The sequence below is a fragment of the Scleropages formosus genome, chromosome 20 (genome assembly GCF_900964775.1).
Source record: "Scleropages formosus chromosome 20, fSclFor1.1, whole genome shotgun sequence".
Lineage (NCBI taxonomy): Eukaryota > Metazoa > Chordata > Actinopteri > Osteoglossiformes > Osteoglossidae > Scleropages > Scleropages formosus.
The window spans coordinates 4,156,703-4,184,610 of record NC_041825.1 but is presented as its reverse complement, the minus strand read 5'-3'; the positions used below and the strand labels follow the sequence as shown (position 1 = coordinate 4,184,610).

The window sequence follows — 27,908 nt, the reverse complement described above, 5'->3', positions numbered from 1 at the left end:
TTTGGGAAGCTGCCATATCCCAAGTTTTAAGATACTGAATGTTTTTCAACTACTTGGAACATAAAATCAAAAAAAATGCTGCATTTTGCCTCGTAAAGCTTCAGTTGGATATAAATATACATTAAGTAGAGAGCTGATGACAAGCCCAACTTGAGCAAAGAGATCAGCAACCGTGAGCCTGCATACCCACCTTGGCTTCCACAGACTCTAGCTCGGCCTTGACAGATGTACTAGTTTCTTTGTACTAGTTATATCCTCGCTGGTCCCCTGTCACTACAGCAGAACACCCAGGAGGAGTGAGCCGCCACTGGTACTTTGACCCCCAGGGTTTCATTTTTTGTACTTCATCACAGTGAGAGTTCTTTTGTTTTCCTCTCCTCAACTGCTAGCTGGCTTATCCTAATAGAGAACTATAACTGCCGCCTTTCTGCTTTGCATCAGTCCCTGGATCCTTGTTCAGCGCTCTCTGTCACCCTGGCGAGAAGAGCTCTCCGAAAATAAATTGAACTGAATAGAAATTAATTGAATTAAGCAGATGGTAGACTAGTTAATCTATAATATTAATCATGACCTCTGGTTGCACGCAATCCATTTTCAGCCAATCACAGAAGATTTTTGCATTATTATTTAACACAATTTTTTACTGATAGGACGGTAGTAGGAGCTTTTTCCGTTGGATATGAAGATTTAAATCTCACTTGCTGTAGTATAAGTGAGTAAGGTACTTACCCTAAATTGGTCCAGTAAAATTACCCAGTGTAAGTAACTCTGGGTGGATTAACACTGTAAGTCACTCTGGAGGAAAAGCACTGGCTAAATGAATAAATAATAAATTTTATATTTTTTCATACAGTGCGGCTTGACTTAAATCTTGTGCTTCTTGGGCTCGGCTCCACACATAGGCCTCATATCCGCCAGGAGGCAGAGGGCAGCTGAACGGCACTCCTCCCATCCGCAGCCTTACCCGCTCGGCCCACGTTGCATACCGCAAATCAACTGGCCATGTGTCGGTAGGCTACGTCGCGATAGGAGGAGCCGCAGGACCCCCACCACGGGCACCCGGTAACTCACAGGCACCTGACAGACTGTCGAAACAGCATGGAACAAATCCCTTCCAGTTCCCCTCCTTGAGTGGAACGAAGCCAGTTTGCTCACTGCTGGAGGCTTTTGATCACAATCAGTGAATGACAGAGTATGCATTCGAACCACAATCCAGGCTGTGTCACTGTCTGTGTGTAGAATTATGAAACAAAAACAGGAAGGAAATGCTGCATTCATGGCATGCACACAATATATGCGAGACATGGCGGAGGGAAACGGTTTACAGTATTTTGTGTCTATGTTATGAAAATTAGCAGAGAAAACCCTTAATATAAACCTTAAAATAAACCCTTTGGTGTGAAAATGGTTACAACACATAAATGAGTATTGTGAAAGCCTGAAAAAACAAAATATATTTTACTTTTTTCTGCACTGATTTTGCTCTCTACATTTACATTTATTCATTTAGCAGACGCTTTTCTCCAAAGCGACGTACATCTCTTAAAAAATACAATGTGCTCATTACATTAGTAGAAAAAGACACTTGGATACAGACATGTGATTCTTAAGTTCAGTTAGTTTCTATCCACCATATGAGCCAATGTTCATCACACGAGTAGCTCCGTAAAACTTTATCAGAATAGCCACGATTCCAAATCACCTTCCTAGTAATTTTTTTTTGAGATACATAGAAACATTTACATTACATTACCGGAGTAGCTGCGTAAAGGTTTATCCAGGCATGATCTTACAGTTATAGAGCAGGAACATTAACACCTTACATGAACTTAAGAGATCATGGGCGAAGTGACTTGTCTTTAGTTAAATTCTGAAAAGGTAATTTTTAAGACCCTTTTTAAATGTGGACAGAGAATCAGCAGTTCTGAGTGAGAGCGGGAGGTCTCCACTCCTTGTGTACAAACTTACTCTCTTGTCACTCTTTAACGAAGTAAGTGTTTAGCCCTGCTATCCACACTGCTGACTTGGAGAAAGTTCAGGCTCTCGGCAGGTCAGATCTACCAGTTTCCGTTGCTGTGCCTCCTGTAGTTTATTTTGCATTCTAAAACACTCTGAGTCCTTCTATAATGGGGTCTTGTACAACGAAATGCTGCTTCAGTGGTTTATGAAAATAGGTACTCTTTCTTCACACAACAGCCTTATTATTCAGGACAACAGCATTTTTGCCGCTGATCATAGTTTTACTTCCAAAAGAAGCATTTTATTCATGGCCTGCTACGTCTGCACCAGATGCTATGCTTTTTTTCATAACGAAACTAGCTGCTGCACACAACTTCCAACTTCTTACTGTCCAATTGACAATCCCAGCCGATCACAGCCCTTGATGCACCCTTGCTTTTTGCCCTATGCCTTCCAGCCCTATGAAGACCTCCACAACCTTAAAATTAAAAAGCAGTTATTGATAATGATAAATGAAAATATAACATTACAAGTCCTGTTATAAATAAGCAACCAACCAACGTCAACAACTGCTTGTCCCGAGCAGGGTTGCTGTGAGCCGGAGCCTATCCCGGAAACACAGGGCGCGAGGCTGAGGGGGGAGGGAATACACCCTGGACGGGATGCCAGTCCATTGCAAGGCACCCCACGCAGGACTCAAACCCCAGACCTGCCGCCACACAGCGGGCACCGGCCAAACCCGCTGCACCACCGCACCCCCCACAATATAAATAATTTCATTACAAATATAATATATCTTGGCATTGTCATTATCACGTAGAAAAATAACTATCATTTTGGCATTTAAATTAATATTATATGACATATAATATAAATGTGAGGTATTTTTGTCCAGAAAATTTTTGAATTATTTTTGAAATAATACTAACTTGACCCTCTCACAATGGGAATTTGCCTAATTGGGTTATTTGATGGAACAAATGAACCTCATTATGTGAGGAATGGGTGTGCAGTGTGCGTGGACAGGAGCAGTCAAAAATTTTTCACTGGCTGGAAACTAGTCTTTTCCACAAAGCTAACATGTTTGACTGTGAAATGAACCAGCATGTCTTTCCAGCTTTTCTGCAGCGATGCCCAAAAATGCAGGACACTTGTATGCTGCTTTGCACTGACGCTTTTGAGCAGTTCATCCTATATAAATGGTGCCCGGGTTCCTCACTGGTACTCAAACTTTTGACTGCAAATGTACGTGAGCGTATGATGTGCATTCATGCATCTAGCGCTTAAATTTACCATGTTCCCTTTTTTGTACATTGTGTCTGAGCTCAGTTGGACAGGGGAGAGGATTTGACATTGCGTGCTTGGAATGTAAAGGGCTCTTTGTTTTGAGCAAGATTACGTTCGGCCCCGTTCAGTGCTCGGAGCTAGAACTCACCCAGCGGGACACTCACCCTCCGGAGCCCCGTAAGTACGGATGTCCCGAACAAGACACAAACCATGACAGCCCTCCATCTCATAACCCCTCACTCGTTGTCCCAATATAATCTTTATTATTTCCTCAAAATCTGAGCTGTTCTCTCACATCGTCTTTTGCCTGCACTTCTACTTCCTAAGCCCCCCGTCTCCTCTCCCTCAATTGTCAGTCGGCTTTTACCGCGATCTCATTCTGCTTGCCTCCATCCCGCTCTGTCTGTCTCCGCTGTCTTAGATTGTTCCCTTGGTATCTTTTCCCGTGTGCTCCGCAGTGACACTTAGCAGAGGCAGCTGTTTATGCTCATTTATATGTCACTCAGTAGGTACCTTAGCTCCCAACCCCCAGCCGGGCCTCCCCCTGGCTGTTACGGCAAATGGATTCTTTACAGTCTTCGGCGGAAAGAGCTCCTCATATAAATATTATTATTATTATTATTATTATTATTATGGGGGGGTGCGGTGGCGCAGTGGGTTGGATCGGGTCCTGCTCTCCGGTGGGTCTGGGGTTCGAATCCCACCTGGGGTGCCTTGCGACGGACTGGCATCCTGTCCTGGGTGTGTCCCCTTCCCCTCCAGCCTTGTGCCCTGTGTTGCCAGGTTAGGCTCTGGCTCCCCGCGACCCCGAATGGGACAAGCGGTTCAGAAAATGTGTGTGTGTGTGTGTGTGTGTGTGTGTGTGTGTGTGTGTGTGGTCCAGTGTACCCTACTTAGCCTGTGTTTTTTGGGATGGGCTCCGGACTACTGTGACACTGACTTGGACAAGTGGTTAGTGACTGAGCCATATAATAATAATAATAATAATAATAATAAGAAGAAGAAGAAGAAAATTGTATTATTTAAATAATGGATAAAATAAATAATTTAACAAAGAATTCTTAATATTTCCAATAATGATAATGATTTATTCTTCTTCTTCTTATTATTGTTGTTGTTGATAATGAAACACGTGTTATTAAAATACATAAAAGTGATATATTTACCGTTAGAACGACTGTACACACAGACAGACAGACACACACACACACACACACACACACACACACACACACACACACACACACACACACACACACACACACACAGAGCGCAACACAAAACAGCAGGTGGCCCCACTCAGCTGACGGCCTTTTCCCAGAGATGCCATCGATTCATATCACGCTGTAGGTATTCACGTCGACGCGGGGGGGGGGCGCGCGGGACTGGAGCCCCGCGAAGGAAGGGTCGCTCTTTGGCCGCCCGATCGCGGGAGCCCCCCGGTGGGAGCGCGCGCACTTATGTAAAAGCGCTGACATGCGCGGTACGGGGACGGCGGCGAGTCTTCGCGCATCCGCGCCCACACACTCACCGTCGGGGAGTAAAAATAAAATAACATCACAGTACAACAAAGCGGTCGGCGCTCCACATTTAGACCGGGCCACCTGGTCGCCCACGCGGAGCTCCCTGGGAGGTGGGTGGTCGCGTGTTTCAGTGCCGGGCCTCTACGAGCCCCGCCCCCATCCGCCAGCCCCGCCTCTTTACACTACCTTAACCAACCCACTACACCCCCCCCCCCACACCTGGTGGATCTCCCGTTCTCCTTTACACACACATACAAGCATACACACACACACACACACACACACACACACACACCAGAGCGTAACAAGCTGTCAATTGTTGGGGGGCACCAGATAAAAATATTATTCTACCCGGTACCGTCCCCCCGTGAGCATTATAATAATTATCAGTGAGTTTTTCCAGAAATATGTGGGGGACATAAGCTTTGCCTGAACCTTGCTGGGGGAAACGCCTATGATACATGTAACCACACACACACACACACACACACACACACACACGAGTCATCATATGTTCACCACATGTCCTGCTACAGGGTGAACGGTCGAGAGCTTAGTATTCAGTTCACAAAGAGAGAGAGAGATGATGATGATGATGATGATGATGATGGAATAGAGAGAGAGAGACACACACACACAACACTGAGAGAGAGAGAGAGAGAGAGAGAGAGAGAGGAAGCAGAGTCGGAGGGAAGCAGAGTCGGAGGGAGGGACGGACGGAGGGAGGGCGGACACACACCGACAGCCGACACACACAGTCCACGCGCGGCAGAGCACCTTCAGACAGGAGAGGAAGGCGTTCCGCGCTCTCCGGCCCCTCCGCCGTCCTCTCAGGTGTGTATCCCGCGCGTCCCCGCTCCTCGCCGGCGGCGCCCACGATTTTTCCCTGCGGCGCGATCGCGCGTCGCGCCCGACACTGGGTGGGGGGGAGATGAGCGCGGCATACGGGTGCGCGCGCGAGGCGAGGCTGTGCGCGGCGTAGGTGCGGATGGAGGTAAACAGGCGCGCGGAGGGCGCGCTGCACGGGGGCTCCTCGCGGAGGACGGCTGTCAATGCGCCACGGAGCGGGCGCTGCCCGGGACCGTTACTCCGCGCGCGGTGGCGGCGCGTCCGCGCCCGTGCGTGCGCAACACCCCGCCGCGCACCGGTCTCGCTCCCGGCATTCCCTTTATTTTAATGTTTACATATCCTTTTATTATTTCAAACCCCTCTGGAACCGCACCCCCACCCCACCCCGGACGTTTTGCATGTGATTTGCATTCAGATTTCTAGCGCGTCTCCTTTATGAATAATTACGCGCAGCATCTGATCAAGTGCGGGGCTCTAATGTTGTCCGTAATATTTTGGGATGTATTCTGGATGCATGTCGGTGCATGAGCGTGCATGCTCGTGCGCTGGAGAGCTCCATGTACTGGCAGTAATATTCAGGTGTAATTCACTTAGTTTTCCAAAGAGGGGCCCATTGGCACACATATTATAAGTGATGAGCAATATGAAACAAAAGCCTATTATTGTATGACATGCAGATGACAACCCCCCCCCCCCTTTCCAAATCCTCGTCTTTTCACATCTTGTCTTGCGTGATCGTCCCTGCATTCTCCTCTCGATCGTGGTTTTTCATATTCCTCATTTGCATGTGTCATATTCCCGGTCCGTTGGCTCGTTCGCACCTCACCATGTCCCGCACAGGCCTCTTTGTGTCTGTTTGTTTGTAACTTGCCTCTGCCTGTCTAGACAGCCTGCGATCACACTGAGTAGAAAACAGATCAATCTTGCCGGAGAAGAGGAGCGCACGTTCGCTTCGCTTCCCTTTCCGTTCTTCTTCCACGTAACAGCACATCCACATCCGAGCCGTACTTTTTCCGTTCTTCCTCGTCCCCACCCCCGACCTGTTTCTTACCTCTATTTCAGCCTCGTTCTATTTTTCACTCCTGCACCCCTCGTCCTCAGGGCCCCCCTCTGCCCCTCGCTTCTTCGCCGGCCTTTTTCCTCTCCCCTCTTCCATTTCCCGGTGTATCACCCCCATCCAGGAGCTTTGCGCCATGTGTGCGGCGCCGCTCTCGCCGGCTCTCTTTGTTCCGTGCAACACGCCGTGCCAGTCAGCCATTTCTCGGTGTGAAATACAGCAGAGTTTAAAGAGCGACGGTGGACAGATTTACGGACGCTTCGAAGGCAAGGGGGGCCGAGAGCGGGCCCTCCGTAATGGGGCGCTCTTTATCGGGATCACCGAAAGACGAAGGCAGATAAACGACTCCGTCAAAATGCACATTTCTTACTTTACTTTGAGAGCACCTCCAGACAGACTCGTCTGGGGGATGATATAGATCGCGCTGTCGTTTTCTTAGTTTGTATCGACTAAAGCATGGGAGGAAGTTGTCAATAGACAATATGACTTGTAACATCTTGAGGCATAAATAGATTCAGAGGAGGCAAGAAGTGCCCCTCATTGAGCTGCTGTACCGTGCACTTCAAGGTGTTTTTTTTTTTTTTCTTCTTCTTCTGAGGCTCCCACAGGTAGATGGCTGAGCCGTTCGTTTGATGTCACCGCCGTGACTCACGGTAAATTTAACCATTCCGAATGCGTTCAGGTGTGTCAGGCGCATTATGATGAGGTCATATGTTTTGCATATATGCAAAATCCCTGGAAGCAGTCGGTGCCCAGAAGGCAGAGGACCCAAAGAGGAGGAAGATGGGAGATGGAAGGGAGGGTCGTTAAGCTTCATTATACGTATCATGTATATGCGTGTCTGGATACGTCCCTAGATACATCCAAATTTTTTTCTCCTTTTTTCCAGGGCAAGAGCTGGAAGAATTTAAAGAGAACACTCGAGCCCAGAACAACGCAAATCCCTAGTGTTAAAAAATTACATGAACCTCAGTCTGGAAGCATACCTGCTAGAGTGTGATCGATAATCCTTACAACGTGCCATACAGACGCAAAGATCGTGCTTCGATGGGCATTTTTTTAGGAGTATTACGAGGAATACGTGAATAGTTTCCATAGTCGTAAAACACAAGGCTGGGAAAGAGACGCAAGAAGGGAAAAAGAAAGCCTTTCTGTTGGATATTTCTCAAGAGGTTTGCCGCAGGAAGCAGCCGAATCAGGAGCTTTGGCCTAGTTATAGGGGCTGGCGGTGGACGGTGAACTATTTCCCAGCACAGGTATGTTCTCGAGCACCATATTGACTTATTCTTATTTTCCAACTTAGAAAAAAACTATCCGCATTGCTGACGTTCTTTTCACGGACCCTGAAGTTACACGTCGGTCCTTTAGACGCGGTGCCGTTGTCGTGGCACCGCAGATCTTCTTCTCTCTCTTATTCTCCCACTGTGTGCCCTTCTCCGTCCTCCTCTTTTGTCGGCCTCCATAATTCCACAGCTGTTCCTCAAACCCTCCATCTCCCTTTTCTTTGCGCTGTGTCTCACTGTGTGTGTGTGTGTGTGGAAGACCCTTGGGAGCGGAGGGCGTTACTCGCGCGCAGCGGGGTGTCACCTTAAGGGGGAGGCCCCACCGTCACAGCGGCGGTGGACGGCGTCACCCCGGATCACTTCCCCCCCCCGCTGTGCCGGTGCCTCGGAGGAGCCCTTGGGTTCGACTCAGACAGCGTGGGCGGCTTGTTTCCTCGCAGGGAGGCTGCCCTCGGCGCGGCTGCCGTCGACTGTGCCGTGATCGGCTGGCCGGAGCGGCGAGTGCAATGCTCATAGGAGGATGTCGGGAGACTGGGACGAAGACCTGTGCAAAAAGGCCCTCATGCTGGTGGAGGAGCTGTGCTTCCACTCGCCGGGGGGCTACAGCCAGAGCGAACGCTGCCAGGAGTTCAACTACATGCTGGGGGGTCCGAACAGACCGATCGACTCCGGTAAGCCCCCCCCCCCCCCCCCCCCGGGTTCGAGGGCGAAAGGCCACCGAGGCAGGGCGGAGGGAGCGGGGAGGGGGAGGGGGGCGTGTGCTAGCGAGCAGCACACTTTCAGAGCATCTCAGGTGCAGCAGCACAAAACCAGCAGCACCAGACAGAACTGGGACAGTGCCGAGACGTTTTTTTTTTTTTTCCCCTTTCCCTCCTCCTCCACTGCAGTGCTGCTAAGTTATAAAAATGGCGATGTGATGTACTGGCGTGCTGACGTGCAAGAGATCAATAGTCCGGTTTCTTGGCTGTTGCAGCACCTCACGCAGTTTGTCCCGTTATTACTCCATTTGTAACGGGAGATATGTATAAATCACCCAGAGCACAGCGCATAAATAGTGGCGGCCGCACTGTTGTTTCTCTCCGCTTCTGTACAGTTCTGCTGCACCCCCTCCTCCCAGCCCTCCAGCCCTCCAGCCCTCCAGCCCTCCAGCCCCCCCCACCCTCCTCAACCTTCTTTCCTAGTTTCTCTGTCCCCTTCTCGCTCGCCCTCTCATTCTCTCACATTCCCCATCAGGGTGAAGCTCATTTCAGGACTCGCGGGTTTCTGGCCTTTCAAACCCTTAGACTTGTGCTGCGGTCAAACGTGACCCATTTATAACTTTTCTCTATAAAAAACATGGATCATTTCGTCTGATTGCCAAAAGGCTTCGTGACATCGTCCACGCCAGGCGTCTTGATCAGCGATCACCACGTCCGTTGGGTATTATGTTTTATTCACGTTTCGCGCACGTGCGGTGCGTGCGGCCAGATCTGGTCCTTGGAAATGAACGAGTGAGACTGTAATAAAGAGCAAAGATGCTCAAATGCAGAGTTCAGGTGTTCACGCACACGCACCTGCGCGCTCACACACAGGAGTGGTATCATTTCAGGTCAGCGAGCTCCACGGACCATACGTGCGAAACGGAAGTGTAGAGTTTGTGATACTGACCAGGAACGAAGTTGCTTCAAAGCGGTCACTCAACCTTAGGGTTACAGTCTCCAGCACGTGTCCGTGTCCTTTTTTTTTCCAACATTTACTACTCCCCCGTGCACTCGTGCCTCTCTCTCCCTCCGTGTGTTTCCAGCTGCGTCTTTCTCTCCGTCGGCTGCAACCGATCAATTTGTTCCTCGGCTGCCGTTCCTTCCTCCAGCCGCCTCTGTCTTTCGCTTTGTGTCTCTCCCATCGCGTCCGTCAAACAGCCTCCGAATTAATGACACGCTCTCTGACTGCTGAATAATTAACAAAACGAGATGGAGCGACACTCTAACAAAGGGGGGAGGGGGGGCGGAGCGGCGCGCGGGATCCGCAGACGCGGCGATGGGAGCCCTGAAAAGCACGCGGTTAATGACTGACTGACACGCCGAAGGCCGGAGCCGCCTGTCTGCTGTCCAGATGTGACTTTGCGCCGACGCTGACGGTCCTCCGTGTGTGAGGGGAGCTGTCCGGTTCTGAAACGGCTCATCCTTCGCTTGGGCCAGTTCAGCGGTCACATAAATACACTTCTTTCCCCTCCCAATTTCTTTCCTTTTTTAAGGAAAATAAGTTGCAACAGATGGCTATTCTGTTTGTGGCAGATGGCCATTCTATAAAAATATAGTTATCGATATTGTGTTATGTAAAGTGTGGTTAGATGTAATTGGCCGACTTTGTTCCGCTTTTAATGGTTTCTGCCGATTCGGTCGCTGAATGTGGTGGAATAATTGATCTGTGGCAGTCTTGGGTTCATATTGGGTTTCTGTACAATTTGTGGCTCCTACAAAGAGAAGCTCACATTAAATGTTCATAAGTTCCCAGAGACTGAGTTCTGTTGATGGATGTGGCGTCAGGTCGAACCCTTGAGCGATCGCTCGCGTGGCTTCCGAGGAAAGGGATGAAAGGAGACGGTTCGCCAGCGCCGTCTTCCCTGCGTGGTGCAAACATTGGAGGGGGGGCATGTAAACTCTGCACCCCCGAGCAACAGCAACCTGTTTGCGCCACTGTGTCCCTTTGAGTTTTATGATGCTCCAATTATTACCTGTCCAGGTGTCTTACGGCAGATTTACATTTATTTAGTTAGGTGACGGTTTTCACCAAAGTCGGTCTCAGTGTTGTTACTTACAATGATTTACCCTGTTATGCAGTGGGATTCTTTGCTGGAGCAATTCAACAAAGGGGCTGCATATATTGTATACTGCAAAGTACCACCTCGTGGCTTATTTTACGCATTACTGTCCCGCTTATGTCCATTTGCATGGCTTTTTTTTTTTTTACCGCATTAACATTTGCATCGATATTTATTCATGCGGCAGACAGTTGTACAACTCAGAGTAAACAAAAGAGCATTTCACCAACACGCAGAGATATAGAGATGCACACATGCAGTCGTCAAAGCTTTGTCTGATTCCACCGTTTTTCCCAGCATGTGCTATGAAGAGCTGTACATGGAATTGGTAGGAATATATGTTTTAAACACGGCAACATGATGGTGCAGTGCATTTGGCTGGGGCTTTCTCTGTGTTGGGTCTGGGGTTCGAGTCCTGCTTGGGGTGCCTTGTGGCAGACCGGTGTCCCGTCCCGGGTGTGTCCCTTCCCCCTCCAGCCAATGTCACTTGCAGTGTTAGACTTTTTACACTTATTTACCCATATATGTGGATATGATGTTAAAGTGTTAATCCTGGGTGGTTACATTGGTCAGGGATACTTCCACAGGAGATGGGATTTGAACCTGGACTGTTACAGTCTGAAGGTAGCAGCCCAAACCACCACACCACCTGCTAGTTAACATTTCAGAGGGTCTTTATATGTTGTCACTTAATAATCATTGAATGAAAGTACTGGTCAGACTAGTAACTTGCCCCTAAAGTGGGATTTGTTAACTGCCCTCTGTTGCTCTCTTTCAGAGATATCGGTCAGCCTCTTGTCGGTCATCGTGACGTTCTGCGGCATCGTCCTGCTCTCCGTCTCCCTCTTTGTGTCATGGAAGCTCTGCTGGCTGCCCTGGAGGGACAAGGAGGGTGGGGGGCTCAGTCTGACCTCAGGCCTCCTTCCTGGAGGGGTGGGAGTGGGCGGGGGCGGAGGGTCTTCCCTCCTTCCAACACTGTTGCAAAGGAAGGAGACGCACTCCTCCTCCTCCCTCTACCCGTCCCTCTCCCAGTCGGGCCAGCACCACCCGCACTTCTCGGATATGCTGGTGGTGGAGAGGGGCGAAGCAGGCGGGCTTGGCGTCGGGGGAGTGATAGGCGGGCCGGAGAGAACCCCGATCGGTGTGGCGGGGGGTCCCCTCGAGACACAGGAGCACTCCTACCTGGACATGGACAGCTACCCTAACGCCACCGGGGGTGAGCTCACTCACGCAGCTCCCGCATGCCTTTGCGGGGGGGTCCTCGAGTTACGACGTGCGTGACTTTTGATGGCCTAGACTTATGACGGCCGACCCATCAACCGCAACGTCTGACGGCGATGGCTCCATCCGTACGATAACATCGGCCGGCCGCACTTTTGTTCACGAAACTTTTCGTCCATCGTTCCCTCCAAGTCACGTTTAATTTAAAATAGCTGGAAAGCATAAAATCAAGTATTTATTATCATTAATGAATACCGCACAGCGTTAACAACAGTGCTCATAAATGACACGTCCTGCCTTTCATTTTAAAATGATTGCACTTTACCAATGATCATGATTATATATCATTATTATGGTATTAATAATATCGTTATTATACGTTAATATCATTTAAGCAGGAATATGTGAAATTTGTGAAAAACTAACAAAGGACTGTTGTATAAATGTGCATTCATGCATGGTGATTACATATATCGTTATATCTAATATCTGGAATTTTCGAAGTCGACGTTGTCGGAATGATACCCCGTCGTAAGCCAAGGACCACCTGTATATGTTTATGTGTTGCTATGTTTGCGTGGCGGTGTATGTACACCACAGCCCTCATCATTATGCGTGCTGCTCAATGGGGGGTAGAAGCAAACAGAAAGATGAGTGTGGAGGAGGGGTAGAAGGCTTTTCCTCTGGTGTGTAACACTGTAATCACGGCAGACCAAGGACGGCAAGAAAGGGAACGAATTCTTTCTCTAATTTGTAGATGGTTTTTTTCCTTTATATTTCCAGTGAATTGGTCACTCTAAATTGCCCATTGTGTGTGTGTGTGTGTGTGTGTGTGAGTGAATAAATGAATGAGTGTGTGTGATTGTAATGTGGTGGACTGGTGTCTCATGCCCGATGTTTCTGGGATGGACTCGAGCCCACCGCGTCCCTGTACTGTACAAGCAGTTATCGATAACTTACGGATAGATTGTTTATATTATAATTCTGTTATTTTATTGTATGTTCAGTTGAAGGACAGTGTATAAGCTTGAATTGTGTCAGTCATGTAACCACCTGGACGTGCAAGCTACTGTATTACCTTTATTTTTTGTCTCCCGCAGGCGGGTTAAAGCTGAGCCAGACTTCTCCCGAACTGCCGCCGTCATCTGATCTTGGCTCCCAGCCCCAGAGAGAGCTGCCCAATGCCCACTCCCAGCAGCAGGTCACAGCGCGGTCAGTACGGTCAACTCCCTACAACCATGCATCCATTCACACACCCGTGTAATGTGACACACACAGTTTCTACATACGCACTGTGGGGAATTCAGGATAAGGGTAGGAATCCTTTTTTTCTTGACCATTTTTGTGGCCAGTCAACCACAATGACCAGAAAAAAATTGCTAAATAAATTTATTTCAGAGCTCTAATGACATTCAGTGTTAAATGCATACTAAACACCAAACATAGGCTTCCTACAGTGAAAAACAACTTTTGGAACGTCGTGGATAAACAGTCCGATGAACAATCTTTCGGTGACATACACTCATACCCTGTTTAAAAAAAAAATCACAGATATCACACTATTATTTAATAAATACTTAACACAGACATAATTATTAGTTTCACCTAAATTGAGTTGGACATGCGTTGTTATGAAATGATTTCCTGCGGTTGTTGCCCAGTGTGCTGCCCACAGGTAGACTTACCAGTTCAGCTGAAACCCATATCTTGGGACTGTGGGAGGAAACCAGAGCACCTGTAGGAATTTGGCACGAACACTGGGAAAGCATGCAAACTCCCTCACTGCTCCTCTCTCTCATAGGCCGCGCCCCATGACACACCAGCTCTCCAGCCCCGACTTCCACAGCGAGGAGAAGAGCGAACAGGTGACCAGCATCGGTCAGATCAAGCCGGAGCTGTACAAACTCCGGCAGGGGGAGCAGGGAGATGCAAAACAGGGCAACACCTGTGGGAAAATCTGCTTCCTTCTGCGCTACGCCTTCAAGTGAGTGAAGCCCCGTCTGAAGTCCGGCCACGCGGCTCGCTGGTCGCTGATCGCCATTCCAGTTGTGCAGCCTATATATGGATTCCCCACCGATGTCACATTCTAAACTATGTGGAAAATGAGCAGGACGCGTGGAAGCAAAGGTCTGAATAAGACAAGCAGCTCGGAGGAAAGGTTTTAATAACACTATTCGTTACAGTCCGGGTCTAGCAGGGCACTCATAACTTGCTGTGCGGGTCCTTTTCTGCAGTCGCAGTGAAAACTGTTTAAAATGAAGAAACTGCTGATGTTTGGGGAAAAAAATAGCGAGTGCTCAGGAGGTAGTGCTGGCATGAATTATATATGGGCCTCTGCTTTAAAGGGTGAATGCTGTCAACACATGCTAACACTTCGCTGTTTAATATAGAGAAGGAGACGGACAGACGGGATGGAGACGGAAAGAGGGAGTCTGACAAATATGGGAGGAATAACAGAGGAGCAATATTTCAATATTTCAGAAAGGGTGTTGTATGGAAGAAGAATGAGGGAAGGCATGTCATGTTTAAGGCGTGGGGGGGGGGTACGGTAAAATATGGGCATCTCCTATATGAAATGTTTGATGTGCCTGCATTTTTGGCTGTTGGCATGGTAACCTCTGGCTTTCCAGCGAGACGTCAGCAGAAGGGTCACTGACCGTTTCCATTGGCACAGCTGACACTCAAGTTTTGCGATTTATGGCAGCGCTTTGATTCCGGATCTCCTTCCAGTCCTGTCTTATCAATAATTCCTGCAGAAATGAATGAAGTATTTAGCTTCTTTGCTGTCAGTTTATTGCACTGAGCATTATTTGATTATGTGCAGGGTGCATGCTGTCACATTGTATTAAAAACAAAATCCATGTTTATTCATTTCTATTTAGACTTAAAATGTGTTAAAAAATACTTTTTAGGAAATCTTTCTTGATTTTTGTTCTGCAAACCCTTTGAAAATGTCAAAGTTTAAGGTTTCTACTCCATGTCATTCTATGGATAATATTGCAAGGCTGTTGAGTCAATCTTGGAGCCTGTTTGGCCTTAGATAAGATTTTATCTGTTTTAATTTGGAAGAGCTCCTGTCTTCTGGCGCCACTGTGACTGGAATTATCAAAAATATGCGTAGAGCAATTAGAAAATGTGGAAATCCGGTAGCTTTTGCATTCAGTGCAAGGAATTATGGGATTTTCAAAGGGATTTCCACCGTCACCCTCTTTTGTAGGTAGTCCCTTATTTTTCAAAGCTGGAGGGGGCAACCCTGCCGGGTCCCCATTAGTTCAAAGAGGCTTAATTGGCTGAAAGCTAACCCTGGTTATGTGTGTCCATATTTGTGTTAACCTTATGCCGAGGTTCACGCTGGGAATTGTAGGTCATCAGTTCTACAATGGAGTTAGATGTTTGAAGCACACCCAGGAAATCTAGGTGTGTTTACACCTTGGCCGTTGACAGGCACATTTCCATTGTGGGAATTATTCTGTTTACGCTGGCATCTCCCAGGAGATGTGACATTGGTGTTTTTTAAACCTCAGGCCATGTTTTAAACTGGTTTCTATTTTTGGTAAAATCTGGACTGCTGATTAAAATTGCCTGTAAACCAACTATAAACAGATTATTTCCTAATATTGCTACACCTTTTAACCAACTTTTTTCCTGGTCATTTTACACTTGTTTTTTCGAATTCATGGTCTATAAGACCTCATTTGCTTGGAATGATACCATTCGTATCAGGTGTTCTTGAATTCTCCATTTGATGCTCTTTGCTCTTCATAACAGTCTCACCCATTCGTTTCCTGCAGCAAGTTGTAACCGCACACCACAGATGTAAAAAATGTGAATAAAACATATAATATTCATTGAAACTGGCAATCATTAATATTGTATTCAGATGCCTGGTTCAGAGGATGTCACGAAGCCTTATGGCGAAATAAACCTTATTTATGATGGAGAAAAGTTATAAATGGGTCACATTTGATCAGAACACAACCCGAGGGTTCAAAGTATCTGCCTCAACATATGTCTTGGTGGAGAATGTGGAAAGCCTGAAATTCTGTTACTTACTGTATTTCACTTAAGCCGCAGCTGTGTGCAAATGAGCACATATGGTTCATTGATTAACTAAGTGTAGTTTTGATCTATGGGTGCTCCTCAGCTCCAGCGTATAAGACCATACGATCTCTCTCTGTCCATCTGTCTGTGATGGACTGGTTAAGGGTTACTTACATTTACATTTACGTTAATTCATTTAGCAAACGCTTTTCTTCTAAGCGGCGTACATCTCATAGAAAATACAATTTTTGCATTTTTTTAGGAGAAAGAGAGACATAGCTGCAGATGTGTAACTCTTAAGTACAGTTAGTTTCCTTCACCATGTGCACCGATGTTCATCACACGAGTAGCTGCATAAAACTTTACCAGAATATTCCTAATCACCTTCCTAGTAGTGTTTATTTAAAAAAAATAAATAAAATAAACACTAGGAAAGTAATTAGGCTCTGTAAAGGACTGATGTGAGTTTGATCATGAACAATTATACCTTACATGAACTTAAGAGATCATGGGCGAAGTGAGTCCGGAAGAGATGAGTTTTAAGACCCGCTTGTTTGTTTTGGTAAAAACAGCTCTTCTCCCTTTATTCATATCTCGAAAATGTTAGCATTTCGTGCCGAAAAGGACAAAATAAATAGAGGCCAAATAATTTGTCATTTTGCTCTTAATGCATCCACAAACATTCAAAGTGCAGCTACCTCAATCAGATGCACAGTGTGAGAAAACTCCGAATTTATATTGTAATTGAATTTATTGCATATTTTTATTGTCTTACACTTTGAAGCTGTTAAAGTCTAAACTTAAAGGGATGACTCATTATGATTCTTTAATAAATTAATATAGTTTCAGGATGGTTGAATGGCCATTATCAGCTTTCCTTCTGTTGTGAGTTTTTTGGCATAATGAAATCTACTGTAAAATCACCCCAAAAAAAAAAAGAAATTCCAGGACTTTGATGTTATACCAACTGGCAGTTGTGCCGTAATATCAGTGTTTTGCAGTGTTGGTGACAGTTAAGACACAGGCAGCTCTAGTGTTGGTTTTTGGACTCTTGAATTGTTCTCTTTTTGCTTTTCTTCAATGCATGTTGAGCTCATGTGCTCATTTGTTCTCTTTCAGCACAGAGCAGCTGGTTGTTAAGATCCTAAAAGCTCTTGACTTGCCTGCTAAAGATGCCAACGGCTTCTCTGACCCTTATGTCAAGATCTATCTGCTCCCAGATAGAAAGAAGAAATTCCAGACCAAGGTAGCGCTTCCATTTAACCTCGGTGGCCTTGTTGCTCCTTCTGAATGTCACCAGCTGCTGGGTGGCTGGTCAAGCAAATTTTTTTTTTTTTTTCCCCTCAGTTTCCATACCTTCTTCTGTGGTGCGGTTTCCAATATATGTTTTACTGAAAAACTCTCCAATTTACTTCTAAGGATCTTCAAAGAGGTCTTTGAGAATATAGATTTTGTGTTTGACAACCGACTATTTCTTGGAATCAGTGCCACACACACACTTTCTGAACCGCTTGTCCCATACGGGGTTGCGGGGAACCGGAGCCTAACCCAGCAACACAGGGTATAAGGCCGGAGGGGGAAGGGACACAGCCAGGACGGCACCCCAAGCAGGACTCGAACCCCAGACCCACCAGAGAGCAGGACCTGGTCCAACCCACTGCGCCACCACATCCCCCTTAGAATCAGCGCTACATTTTGTTAAAAATAAAATTCATGTAGTGTGCGGTGATTTTTGCATAGAAATCCTCTCAAAATTGTTAATTATGTCAAAAATTTAGTTTTTTTTCTGTGCTGATTTACTGTTTTTAAAGCACTGTAGATACGAGACCTGCGTCGTGAGGAAGGAGACGCTGTTCTCCCAACTAATTCTCCTACGTCTCTGTGTCTGCGACAGGTGCACAGAAAGACCTTAAATCCCGTGTTCAACGAAACATTCCAGTTTGGGGTTGCGCTCGCCGAGCTCCACTCACGAAAGCTCCACTTCTCCATCTACGACTTCGACCGCTTTTCCAGACACGACCTCATTGGCCAGGTGGTGGTAGACAACTTGCTGGACTTCAGCGAGGGAAACAGTGAAAAGCCCGTGTGGAGGGACATTGTGGAGGGGACGGCGGTAAGAGCCCAGCCTGGTGGTGGACAGCGGTCCGAAGATCCCTTCCTTGTGTTTTTGACTTCTTAGCAAACTCACGTATGCCTCATGTGGGCAGCAGATGGCGTAGTGGTTAGAGCTGTCCAGTTGTACTCAAAGGGTCCAGGTTCAAATCTCCCCCTCATGGTGTGGTATACTTAAGCAAGATACTTATCTTTAATTACTGCAGCAGAGATTACCCAGCTGTATAAATGGGTAAATTGTTGTAAGTAACTTAATATTGTAAGTCCCTCTGGGGAACAGTGCCATCTAAGTAAATTAATGCAATCTGTAACAGTGTTCTTTTACCTTAAACGTTCTTGATGTCGATTAGCAGGATAGTCATCAGACTCAGGCGGACGGAAATGACCTGTTTATGTCTCACTGATTTTACTCTGCTGCATATTGCGAAGTGCAGGCAAACATCCAGTATCACAGTAATTACGGACTTGCACTGTACAGTAAAAAAAAAATCCTGCTTCGTGACAAGACGGGCTGCGCTGTTGTTCTCTACATCATTTTCCTGCCTCGTGAATTCGGTCGAAAATGTCTAAGCATGTCTCATTTCCTGAATTGACACATTGCAAGAATGTGAATAGAAGTGAGTGGTAAGGGAATGAAAGGCATGAAAATATCAAGCGTCCGTGTCCCATGCAGGAAAAAGCGGACCTAGGAGAGCTGAACTTTTCCCTTTGTTATTTACCCACGGCTGGGAGACTCACTGCCACAGTCATCAAAGCCACCAATCTGAAAGCTATGGACCTCACCGGCTTCTCAGGTAACACACAAGCAACAACGAGTCATCTTGCTTTAACATGTACACACATAATTATGACACTTATTGTCCATTTTAATGATGCAGGGTGGTTGCTGTTGGCTAAAAATGGGGAAATTTAGTTATTTATTTAGCTATAGATTTCATCAGCAAATGTCATGGTAATGTTGTGACCTTTATTATTCTTGCTAACAAATCAGAGCATTGCACTGAATAACTAATAATCATAATGAATAATCAGAACTGCAGCTGTTACACACTCCAAGATGTATTTGACCCAGAACATTCGCAGTAGAAGGGGTGCGGTGGCGCAGTGGGTTAGCCCACGGTCCTGCTGTCCGGTGGGTCTGGGGTTCGAGTCCCACTTGGGGTGCCTTGCGACGGACTGGCGTCCCATCCTGGGTGTGTCCCCTCCCCCTCTGGCCTTGCGCCCTGTGTTACCGGGTTGGCTCCGGTTCCCCGCAACCCTGTATGGGACAAGCGGTTCTGGAAATCGACTCGACATTTGCAGTAAAACATGTGCCGCTGTCCATTTTTGTCTCTCTTACGTCTATTGTCCTTGCAACTGAAACGTACTGTTAGGCTGTTTACGATAGTTCCTCGCAGTGTTCTGCAATTTTTTTCTCCTTCGCTCTCCTTGTCAGACCCTTATGTGAAAGCTTCTCTGATCTGTGATGGCCGTAGGCTGAAGAAGAGAAAGACATCCATCAAGAAGAACACACTCAATCCCGTCTACAATGAAGCACTGGTCTTTGACATTCCCAATGAGAACATTGACAACGTATCTCTAATCATCGCGGTAATGGACTATGACTGGTAAGTAAACTAACTAAAAGTAAACTGAGTGTGTTCATACCGGGCGGTAATTTGCAACCATTGTTGTGACACCACTTGTTAAAGGAAAATTCTCACTTATACAGATGCTTCTCGACTAACGGCAGGGTTACGTTCCGATAAACCCATTGTAAGTGGAAAAATCGTAAATCGATAAAAAATACAGTACCGCACTTACCGAACATCATAGCCTAGCCCATCCTATGTTAAACGTGCTCAGAACACTTACCATAGCCTACAGTTGGGCAAAGTTAAGAAGGAGACACACATGGGCGTTGAGTAGACATGATGGGATGCGAAAACACGAAATAAAGAAACGCTTTCAACGCAGTTTCGCTTGTTTACACTTGCGGTTGTTTACACTCGTTGGCGTGATCAATAGAGCCTGCGAGCGTGGTTGAGTGGATGCTGCGGCTCGCTGCCATCACCCAGCATCAGGAGAGAGTACCGTTCTGCATATCGCAAGTGCGGAAACAGATCGAAATGCAGAATTCAAAGTATGGATTCTACCAAACGTGTATCGCTATCCTATCATCGTAACTTCGAAAAATCGTAAGTAGTGGAGCATCTGTATATTAGCAGTTAGGCTGCAGGTCGTGTGAAAGTGCCTTTGACTGTTGCCTCCCACCTCCAGCTACAGTAGCAAAGCACTTACCCTGAATTTCTCCAGTAAAAATTACCCAGCTGTATAAATGGGTAAATCATTGTAAGTAGCTTAGTGTGGAATCCTAACTGTAAATTGCCTTGGACAAAGCCATCAGCTGAATAAAGAGGAATAATAGTTTATATCTGTATTCCTAAAATTTGCATGAAAGTACATTAGGCAGACTTCCCTTCTGAGAAAGAGGAAACCAACACGGATATTTCTGTAAGTACTTTATTAGAGCTACTGCTGTAGTTGGAATTGGACTCTTTCATTTTGTCCTGGGTAATAATGCTGTAATGGTGTCAGCAGGGCTCTAAAGGATGCAAAGATGGTTAACGTAGACGTTGTGGGTCTCTGTATATACAGCTCTGGACACTCCACTGGGATTATTTATTTGTCACAGCACAATTTATCTCAATGAATTCTGTAGTGTAAAGCGTCACTTTACCCTAAACGGACTCCGCTCTTGTGTGTTTCTTTTAATGAAGCTCTAAGTTTATTATAATTAATACAATATAATAAAGGTGATTAGTTATTTCCTTACTAATGAGCTTTAAGCCGTATGTTTTTTTCTCTTTTGACATAAAATCATCATCCCTAATTAAACTACTATCAATAAGGTGATTTCTGAAAATGGATTTTTTTCACGGTGAAATGTTTTTTGCCTTATTTTATATATCTGTCGGTATGTTGTGAGTGAGTAGTGGCTTTAGCAGACCTGTGTTAGGTTGATAAGACCCCACCACCCATGTCTTGTGTCTTTAGCTCGTCTCCTTGTGGCAAATCCAGGTTCAGAGCGTGGTCGGCCTGTATCTTTATTTCACAAACAGGAGACGACTGAACCAAGGGTGGATTATTGTACTCTATAGATTCAGTTTTAGCATATTTTTTTCTATTACTAAATTATTTTTTGGCATTATTTAAGATGTTCCAAAATATGCTGGTTAATTAGTATACAAAGAACAAAAAATGATATGTATGGAAGTGCCACAAAGCCCAGTTGACAGGCCTATCTGTAAAGAAGGCAAAAAAAAAATTGGACTCTTCATTTTGTAAATTACCCAGTGAGCCCTCGATATATTCATGGAACAAAAACTCTGATCAATACTCATTAGCGGTAATGACCATTTGTGACCCTTGTGAAATAAGAATCCCTGTATATTCATCAAGTGAGCTTACGATAAGGCTTCATGGTGCTCTGAATTAAAGTAATTAAAACAAAAAATGCCGCACTCTGTATGCAATTATTCATGTAGCAACAAATATAATAATGTGTTTTGAACCCAACTGGGAAACAAAAATTTGATGGTCAAATCAAGTAGGCTTGCCCTTTGAGAAAATAATATGCTTTATGGAGTACATGAATCACAGCATTGCACTGGGGGGGAAAAAAAAAAAAAACAAATTGACAACCTGATCTTTTAAACAGAACCTTTTATTCGAGTGCAAAATGCATGAGCTGCCAGAGTATCTGGGCTCAGCTGATTGTTGCAATATAAAGTAAACTGCTATATTTTTACTTCCTTACTCCAGACCACGAAATGCGCTAGGGTAGTTATAGCCATACTTAGAGTAGTCTTTATAGTTCACTTAGTGGGTGTGGGGTTGAGCATTCGGTTTAATGTTAAATAGTATTCCGACTTTATTGCAACTTGAAATATTTCCGGACGTGATAGGAAAGGAGAGTCACGCCAGTGAGGTGTGGGGAATGAGAATCACAGCAGAGCACAGTTAATGTCCCCATCAAATAGCTTTCTGTAGATAATTGCTGCAAGATTATATTCAAAGAAGGCAAATATTCATTTGTAACATTCCACAACTTGGTAATAAAATTACCAATTTCAGTATAATCGCAGGCGTCTGGGTTTCATTTCACGTGTCTAAAAATATCCCGCTCTTATTATGGTCACAGTGACACGAGTGATTAGCTGGAGGACATTATGTGAGTTTTGAAGTGGTTTCAGTGACGTCTGGTTACGGAATTGTGCCGGTGCTGCTTTTCCGTGTCCCTCGGCACGTGACCCTTTGTGTTTCCCTGCGTTTGTGTGCGTGTCAGTATCGGACACAACGAGGTGATAGGGGTGTGCCGCGTGGGGAGCGATGCGGACGGACCTGGCCGCGAGCACTGGGCCGCTATGTTGGCCAACCCCAGGAAGCCCATCGAGCACTGGCACCAGCTAGTCGAGGTAGGGAGCAAACGCACGCCCTCCTGGCTCGTGCTTCCCTTCATATGCACATTCTCTATTTGCCAATTTATGTGTCGATGTGTTTTGTTTTTCCTGTTAGAATTTGCCTTTTTGCCTTTTGTCAGTGGGATGCGCCTGCATGCGGTACATTTAAATGCAGATGCGCTCTTATAGAACATTGTCACTTCCATTTCTCTTCCAGTTTCAAGGCCTGTCGGCACGTTCAAATTGGTAATTTGGTTTCCTGTGCGTACATCTGAGCTTACGTCTAATGTTTGCAATAATAAACGCATACCCCCCTGTCAGTTTCTTTATCTATCAGTTAAATTTCCTTCAGTTCAGCTTAATCCAGGTCAATTCATTTCAAATCACAGCAGATTTACAGACTTGCTAAATACAGTATTGCTGAAGCCTTTGCAGGTACAGCACACTCTCGAATTTAAGTGATAATAACATAAATCTGAAGCACGAAAATGAGAATTCATATCGACCGATGAATTTTTATATACTGGCTCCTCGTGTTACGAACATTCAGGTAACAAATTTTGAACGATACAAACATTTTCTGATTTATTTATCTTTAAATGTAGTTTCTTCACTATTCTGTTTATTAAAATAGCCAAGCAAAAATGTATTTCCATATTTCTTCATTAAGTTGCCAGTAAATGGAGCTCAAATAGAAAAACTGTGAGAGTTTTACATGATCCGTTAGCAATTTTAAATTACACCGTTCCCTTATAACAGGGTCCCATACACTGACAACCCTCTGCACTTGCTTGTGAAAATATGTTTGATTTTTTCATTTAGTGTGTTTCACTCTGCAAAACACACAGAAAATAGGAATCGTACATAACAAAGCCAGCTGTTGTAGAACTTCTTACTTTCCTCTTTGTGTCACTTTGAAAATCTCAGTCAATCACAATGTCGATTATGGTAAATCTGTTTCACCAGATTCAATACAAACTTTTCGGAATTCTGTAATTTTGCGGTATTTTAGAATTCAATGACTTTGTCGTATATGTTATGGAACATGATGGTTATTATTGTCAAGCATAAAAAACCTTATATTTTGATTAGTTATTAATTTTTCAGTAGCGTATATTTTATGCAGAAACCTAGCGTTTTTTTTTACTCCCTAAGAAACGTTGGTAATTTGACCCCTTTTTTGCTAAGTTGTAGTAATAGAAACATACCTCTAATTAATTACTTTCTAATTATTTGCTGGAGCATTTCTGTAAAAGTCTTGGATAAAGCAATAACATTTAAAAGATACACTGACCGAAATCAGCCTGCAGCCCCATTGAAGTTTCTATTGTGTCTGAATGCATTTTGCTGCCCACTAATGGCAAGATGCAGAAATGCAGGCAATTTTTTGCTCTGCGAAAGTGAAATTTTAGAAAAATTCAATAAAAATTAAATAAACTGGGAAGTGTTTGTGGCTTCGAAAATTCATAAGCTGGTTGTTCATAGTGGGGTAGAAGTGTAATAAAATAGGTTTTACACTGTGACGAACTTCTGTCCTATCCACAATGTAAACTGCCTCATGCCTTCTGCTTGAGGAATAGTGTACAGACCATGATAACTCTGCATTAGTACATTAAGTTAATGGATTGATAGATGGAGGTGTTGCACTATTTATTAATTATAACTTCATCTGAGGTTTTAACAAGGCCAAACCGATGACTAAAAATGAGCATCATCTGTATTATGTATTGTGGCTGTAATTGATTGTGATATGTTTGCAGAAGTGGATTTTTGCACAAGCTGAATTGACAGACAGACTTCTAGGCTATATTAGGTTTATGAGGAGCCAACGTAATAAACATAGAGGTATTCTTTCTGTTGCTCTGTCCGTTAAAGTCCAATGAGCCCCGTGTCTCTCTTCTTGAACAGGAGAAGAATATAAACTCATTTGTATCGAAGACTGCCACTTCTTCTTCCAAGCCAAACATTGTGGTGGACAGCCCCCATTCGGACTAGAACTGTGAGTTCTGCTTTTATCGCTTTCGTGACTATTTTCCGTGCCGAGAAATACAATTCAGCCTTGATTAGTATTAATGAAAATGAGTGAGAGATGCAAGGGTAAACCTTTCTTCATGTGCTGGCAGGCAGCACAGTGGTTAAAACTCTGTTAGAAGGCAGCCCTTTCACGTGGAGTCGCCACCACTAAAATTGATGTGTAATTAATTTTATGTATCAGAATCAGAATGAGTTTTATTGGCCAAGTGTGCTGACGCACTCAAGGAATTTGCTGTGATTCTAAATGCTTCCAGTATTTACAGACAACAAACAGCTGACACAGAACTACAAAATAAATAAATGACATATTTACAGAGTAGATACGCACACATCATCTGAAACAGCTTGTCCCATACGGGGGTCGTGGCGAACCAGAGCCTAACCTGACAACACAGGTCAAAGGGCCGGAGGGGGAGGGGACACACCCAGGACAGGGCGCCAGTCCGTCGCAAGGCACCCCAAGCGGGACTCGAACCCCAGATCCACCGGAGAGCAGGACCTGGTTCAACCCACTGCGTCACTGCACCCCCCGCAGAGTAAATATGTAGTAGCAAACAATAAGAAAAATTCGCAAAGCTGCTCAAATTGATTGAAATCCGACCGACCGACTGACCGACACTTTGTAGTGTTGTGGTTAGAGCTGCTGCCTTTAGAGCTGAAGGTTGCAGGTTTGATCACCACCTCTGGCTGTTGTACCCTTGACTAAGATACTTACCCTAGATCCAGTAAAACTACCCACCTGTATAAATGGGTAAATAATTGTAACCTTAACACTGTAAGTTACTTTGGAGAAAAGAATCAGCTAACTGAATAAATGTAAAACAAGCATTGAAGGTGCTTTAAAGATCTGTTTTTAATTTTGAAAAATCCAGTTTTACCCTTTAGTTTCATGGAAGTGTAGGAATCTTTACCGCCACGCAAGCGGTGTAGGCGTTTGGGCTGCAGCAATGCACTCAAAGGACACGGGTTTGAATCCCACCTCCTTCTATAGTGCCCTTGATCGAGGTGTTTACCTTCAACGTCATTCACTCGGAAGAGTGTAAATCCCATCTTTCTGGTGGATATACTGTACTGTCTGGTACTTCCAGCTACAGAGTGTTCTTTACAGTTCTGGAACATTCCTCCGGGCTGTTCATCGTTAGGTGGTGCGGCAAACAAATATGTAACAAAGAGTCAGTAATGAAGCTGTTAAAATTTTAAAGTCGGCACTAGTATGTGAATAACCCTTTTATCGCCGGTTGTCATTTTTTTTTGGCTTTTTAGCAAGATGTGTTGCTCTGCCCTCGCGAAGGGATTTAAGGATGCTCTGCCGTGTCCTTGGGCAACGCAGCCGAGCTCGACTGGAAGTGTCCGTTCCTCTCGGATCACCTTCATTATTATCTCAGCGTAGATCAATGTACTCGGAGGAATACACATTTCAGCGCTCCACATAAAAGCATTTAGCTCCATTGGCAAAACTGATTTAGAGACTATTCGGCGTTGGATCGAGGCCACGGTCGAGGAGCGGACGCCCTTCCTGCTGCTTGTTCGCCCCCCGCCTCATGACGCTCCCTTTCGTCCCGTCCTAGGTCCTGTCCTAGGTCCCGTCCTAGGGTTCCCGGTTGCCACCCTCCTTCCAGCTCCAGATGCTCCTTCTCTACGGTAACCGGTTTTCGGCGCTTCGGAAAGAGGCCGTGAGGGGGGACAGAGAGAGAAGACAAGCTTCCGAAGTCGATCCACCACTAGTTAGCAAAAAAAAAAAAAGAAAAAAAAAACAGTGTACAGATTGCAAACAGGATCATTGCGCGTGACTGCAGCTTCCTGTGCGGCTCTGTGTGACCATGTAGCGCAGGCACCCAGGGAAAAGTACCGGTCAGTTCTTACACACTGCGCGGAATGGGCAGTGCAGACATCTCATGGAAATATACACACATAGACACACACACACACACACGCGCAGTTTCGACATATAGTACACGTGGATATAAAGCCAGGCGACTGAGTAATACTGGACCATGTTCTAACCATTGTATATAAACGTGAGTGTATATAAACATCTCGGAGGTGTGTGTGTGTGTGTGTGTGTGTGTGTGTGTGTGTGGGGTGCACATAGAAAAATAGACGCGAGCTTTTGAAACTAACCTTCGGCGAAACGCTGGAACTCGTGTGTCTGAAAAGTCCGAACGCCGAGAGAAGTGGCGCGTCAGCATCGCAGGTTGCTTTGGAACATCTTCGTCGATTTATAGTGAAATTCTGAAATATTCCTTAGAAGTGGGATCAGAGTCAGAAATTCTCATATTGCTCACTTTTTATTTGACTTTTTATTTGCTTTTTTTTTTTTTTTTTTTCCCTCTGGCGGTGCCATGACATTTATCACCTTTAACACTTGTCTGTGTGAGAAATGGAGATGGAGTCGCATTTTAGGATGAAGCCCCCGAGTCAGTCTGGCAGTACAATTCCCTCTCCCCCCTCCCCCAAAAATCATATTTTAAACATTTTGTTCTTCTCTGAAGGTAATCACTCCAGTGCCGTTTTCCTTTTGCTCACCTGAGATTGTGCGGAGGGAACACGGGAGCTCGCCTTGCTGTGGAGAGGCGTGTTGCCCGTATTCCTGAACGACAAACCGACTGTTCGTGTGGCTCCGCTGCCCGGGAAGCGAAACACGTCGGTGCCGAAGGGCCCAATTACAGATGCACCTACTCGGGTTTGTGTGCGCTCGCTGTACGTGGCAAAAAAAATGTCCTTCTGGGAAGGATTTGGATCACACTTTATTTTTCTACCCTTCTTCCTTGCTTCCTGACTAATGTCATTATTTCCTTTTGAAGGGGTAATCCTTTGTACTCTTTTCTCAGCGGGGGTTGGGGGGGGGGGGGTGCAGTAGAAAACAACAGTCACACGTTGCGTTGTCGCATTTTTTAAAATATTTTTTTGCATTTCCGATCCTGCACGCCTACGTCCACGTTCGGCGATCGCGAGGCCCCTCGCGTGCTCTCTTTACGTCCTGCCCTGTAACTTTATCCGCAACGCAAATCGTTTCCGCCACCTCCTCCGGTCATTCACGGGCGCTAATTTCCCCTTCCCTGCACTAAATTTAGCCCTCGGCGCTGCTCGTGGAAGGAAATGCGTGTGCGTAACACGTCGAACTTGGCGGGGAGGGAGGTGTCGGCCGCGCTGCCGGTCCCTCGCGGGCGGGGCGATGCTCTCGTCGCCTCTCACCTGTTCACACGGTCGCGTCGGTTGTGAGCTACTCTAGTACATAACTGTGTGAGGGATCGTTACCATCCAACGTAACATGCACATTGTTGGGGAAAAAAAGAAAAA

At 45.6% G+C, this 27,908-nt stretch overlaps 1 protein-coding gene across 1 annotated transcript; it reads left to right on the top strand.

Moving 5' to 3' along the window:
• Window positions 1-5,460: 5,460 nt before the first annotated feature.
• On the top strand, window positions 5,461-26,337 carry LOC108923941 (synaptotagmin-C-like). Its single transcript, XM_029246689.1, has 13 exons — window positions 5,461-5,603; window positions 7,565-7,931; window positions 8,399-8,629; window positions 11,537-11,974; window positions 13,080-13,191; window positions 13,781-13,963; window positions 17,140-17,266; window positions 17,915-18,133; window positions 18,806-18,926; window positions 19,568-19,739; window positions 22,460-22,589; window positions 24,483-24,573; window positions 26,177-26,337. The coding sequence occupies exons 3-12, from the start codon at window positions 8,479-8,481 to the stop codon at window positions 24,567-24,569; spliced, it is 1,740 nt and encodes a 579-aa protein (XP_029102522.1). The 5' UTR covers window positions 5,461-5,603; window positions 7,565-7,931; window positions 8,399-8,478; the 3' UTR covers window positions 24,570-24,573; window positions 26,177-26,337.
• The last annotated feature ends 1,571 nt before the right edge of the window (window positions 26,338-27,908 follow it).

Bases quoted from the DNA above. Each gene is read 5' to 3' on its own strand.
- LOC108923941 (XM_029246689.1), top strand. From the start codon at position 8,479: ATGTCGGGAGACTGGGACGAAGACCTGTGCAAAAAGGCCCTCATGCTG. The intron at 18,927-19,567 runs GTAACACACAAG...TCTCCTTGTCAG, and splicing joins GGACCTCACCGGCTTCTCAG to ACCCTTATGTGAAAGCTTCT. The intron at 22,590-24,482 runs GTAGGGAGCAAA...CTTCTTGAACAG, and splicing joins ACTGGCACCAGCTAGTCGAG to GAGAAGAATATAAACTCATT.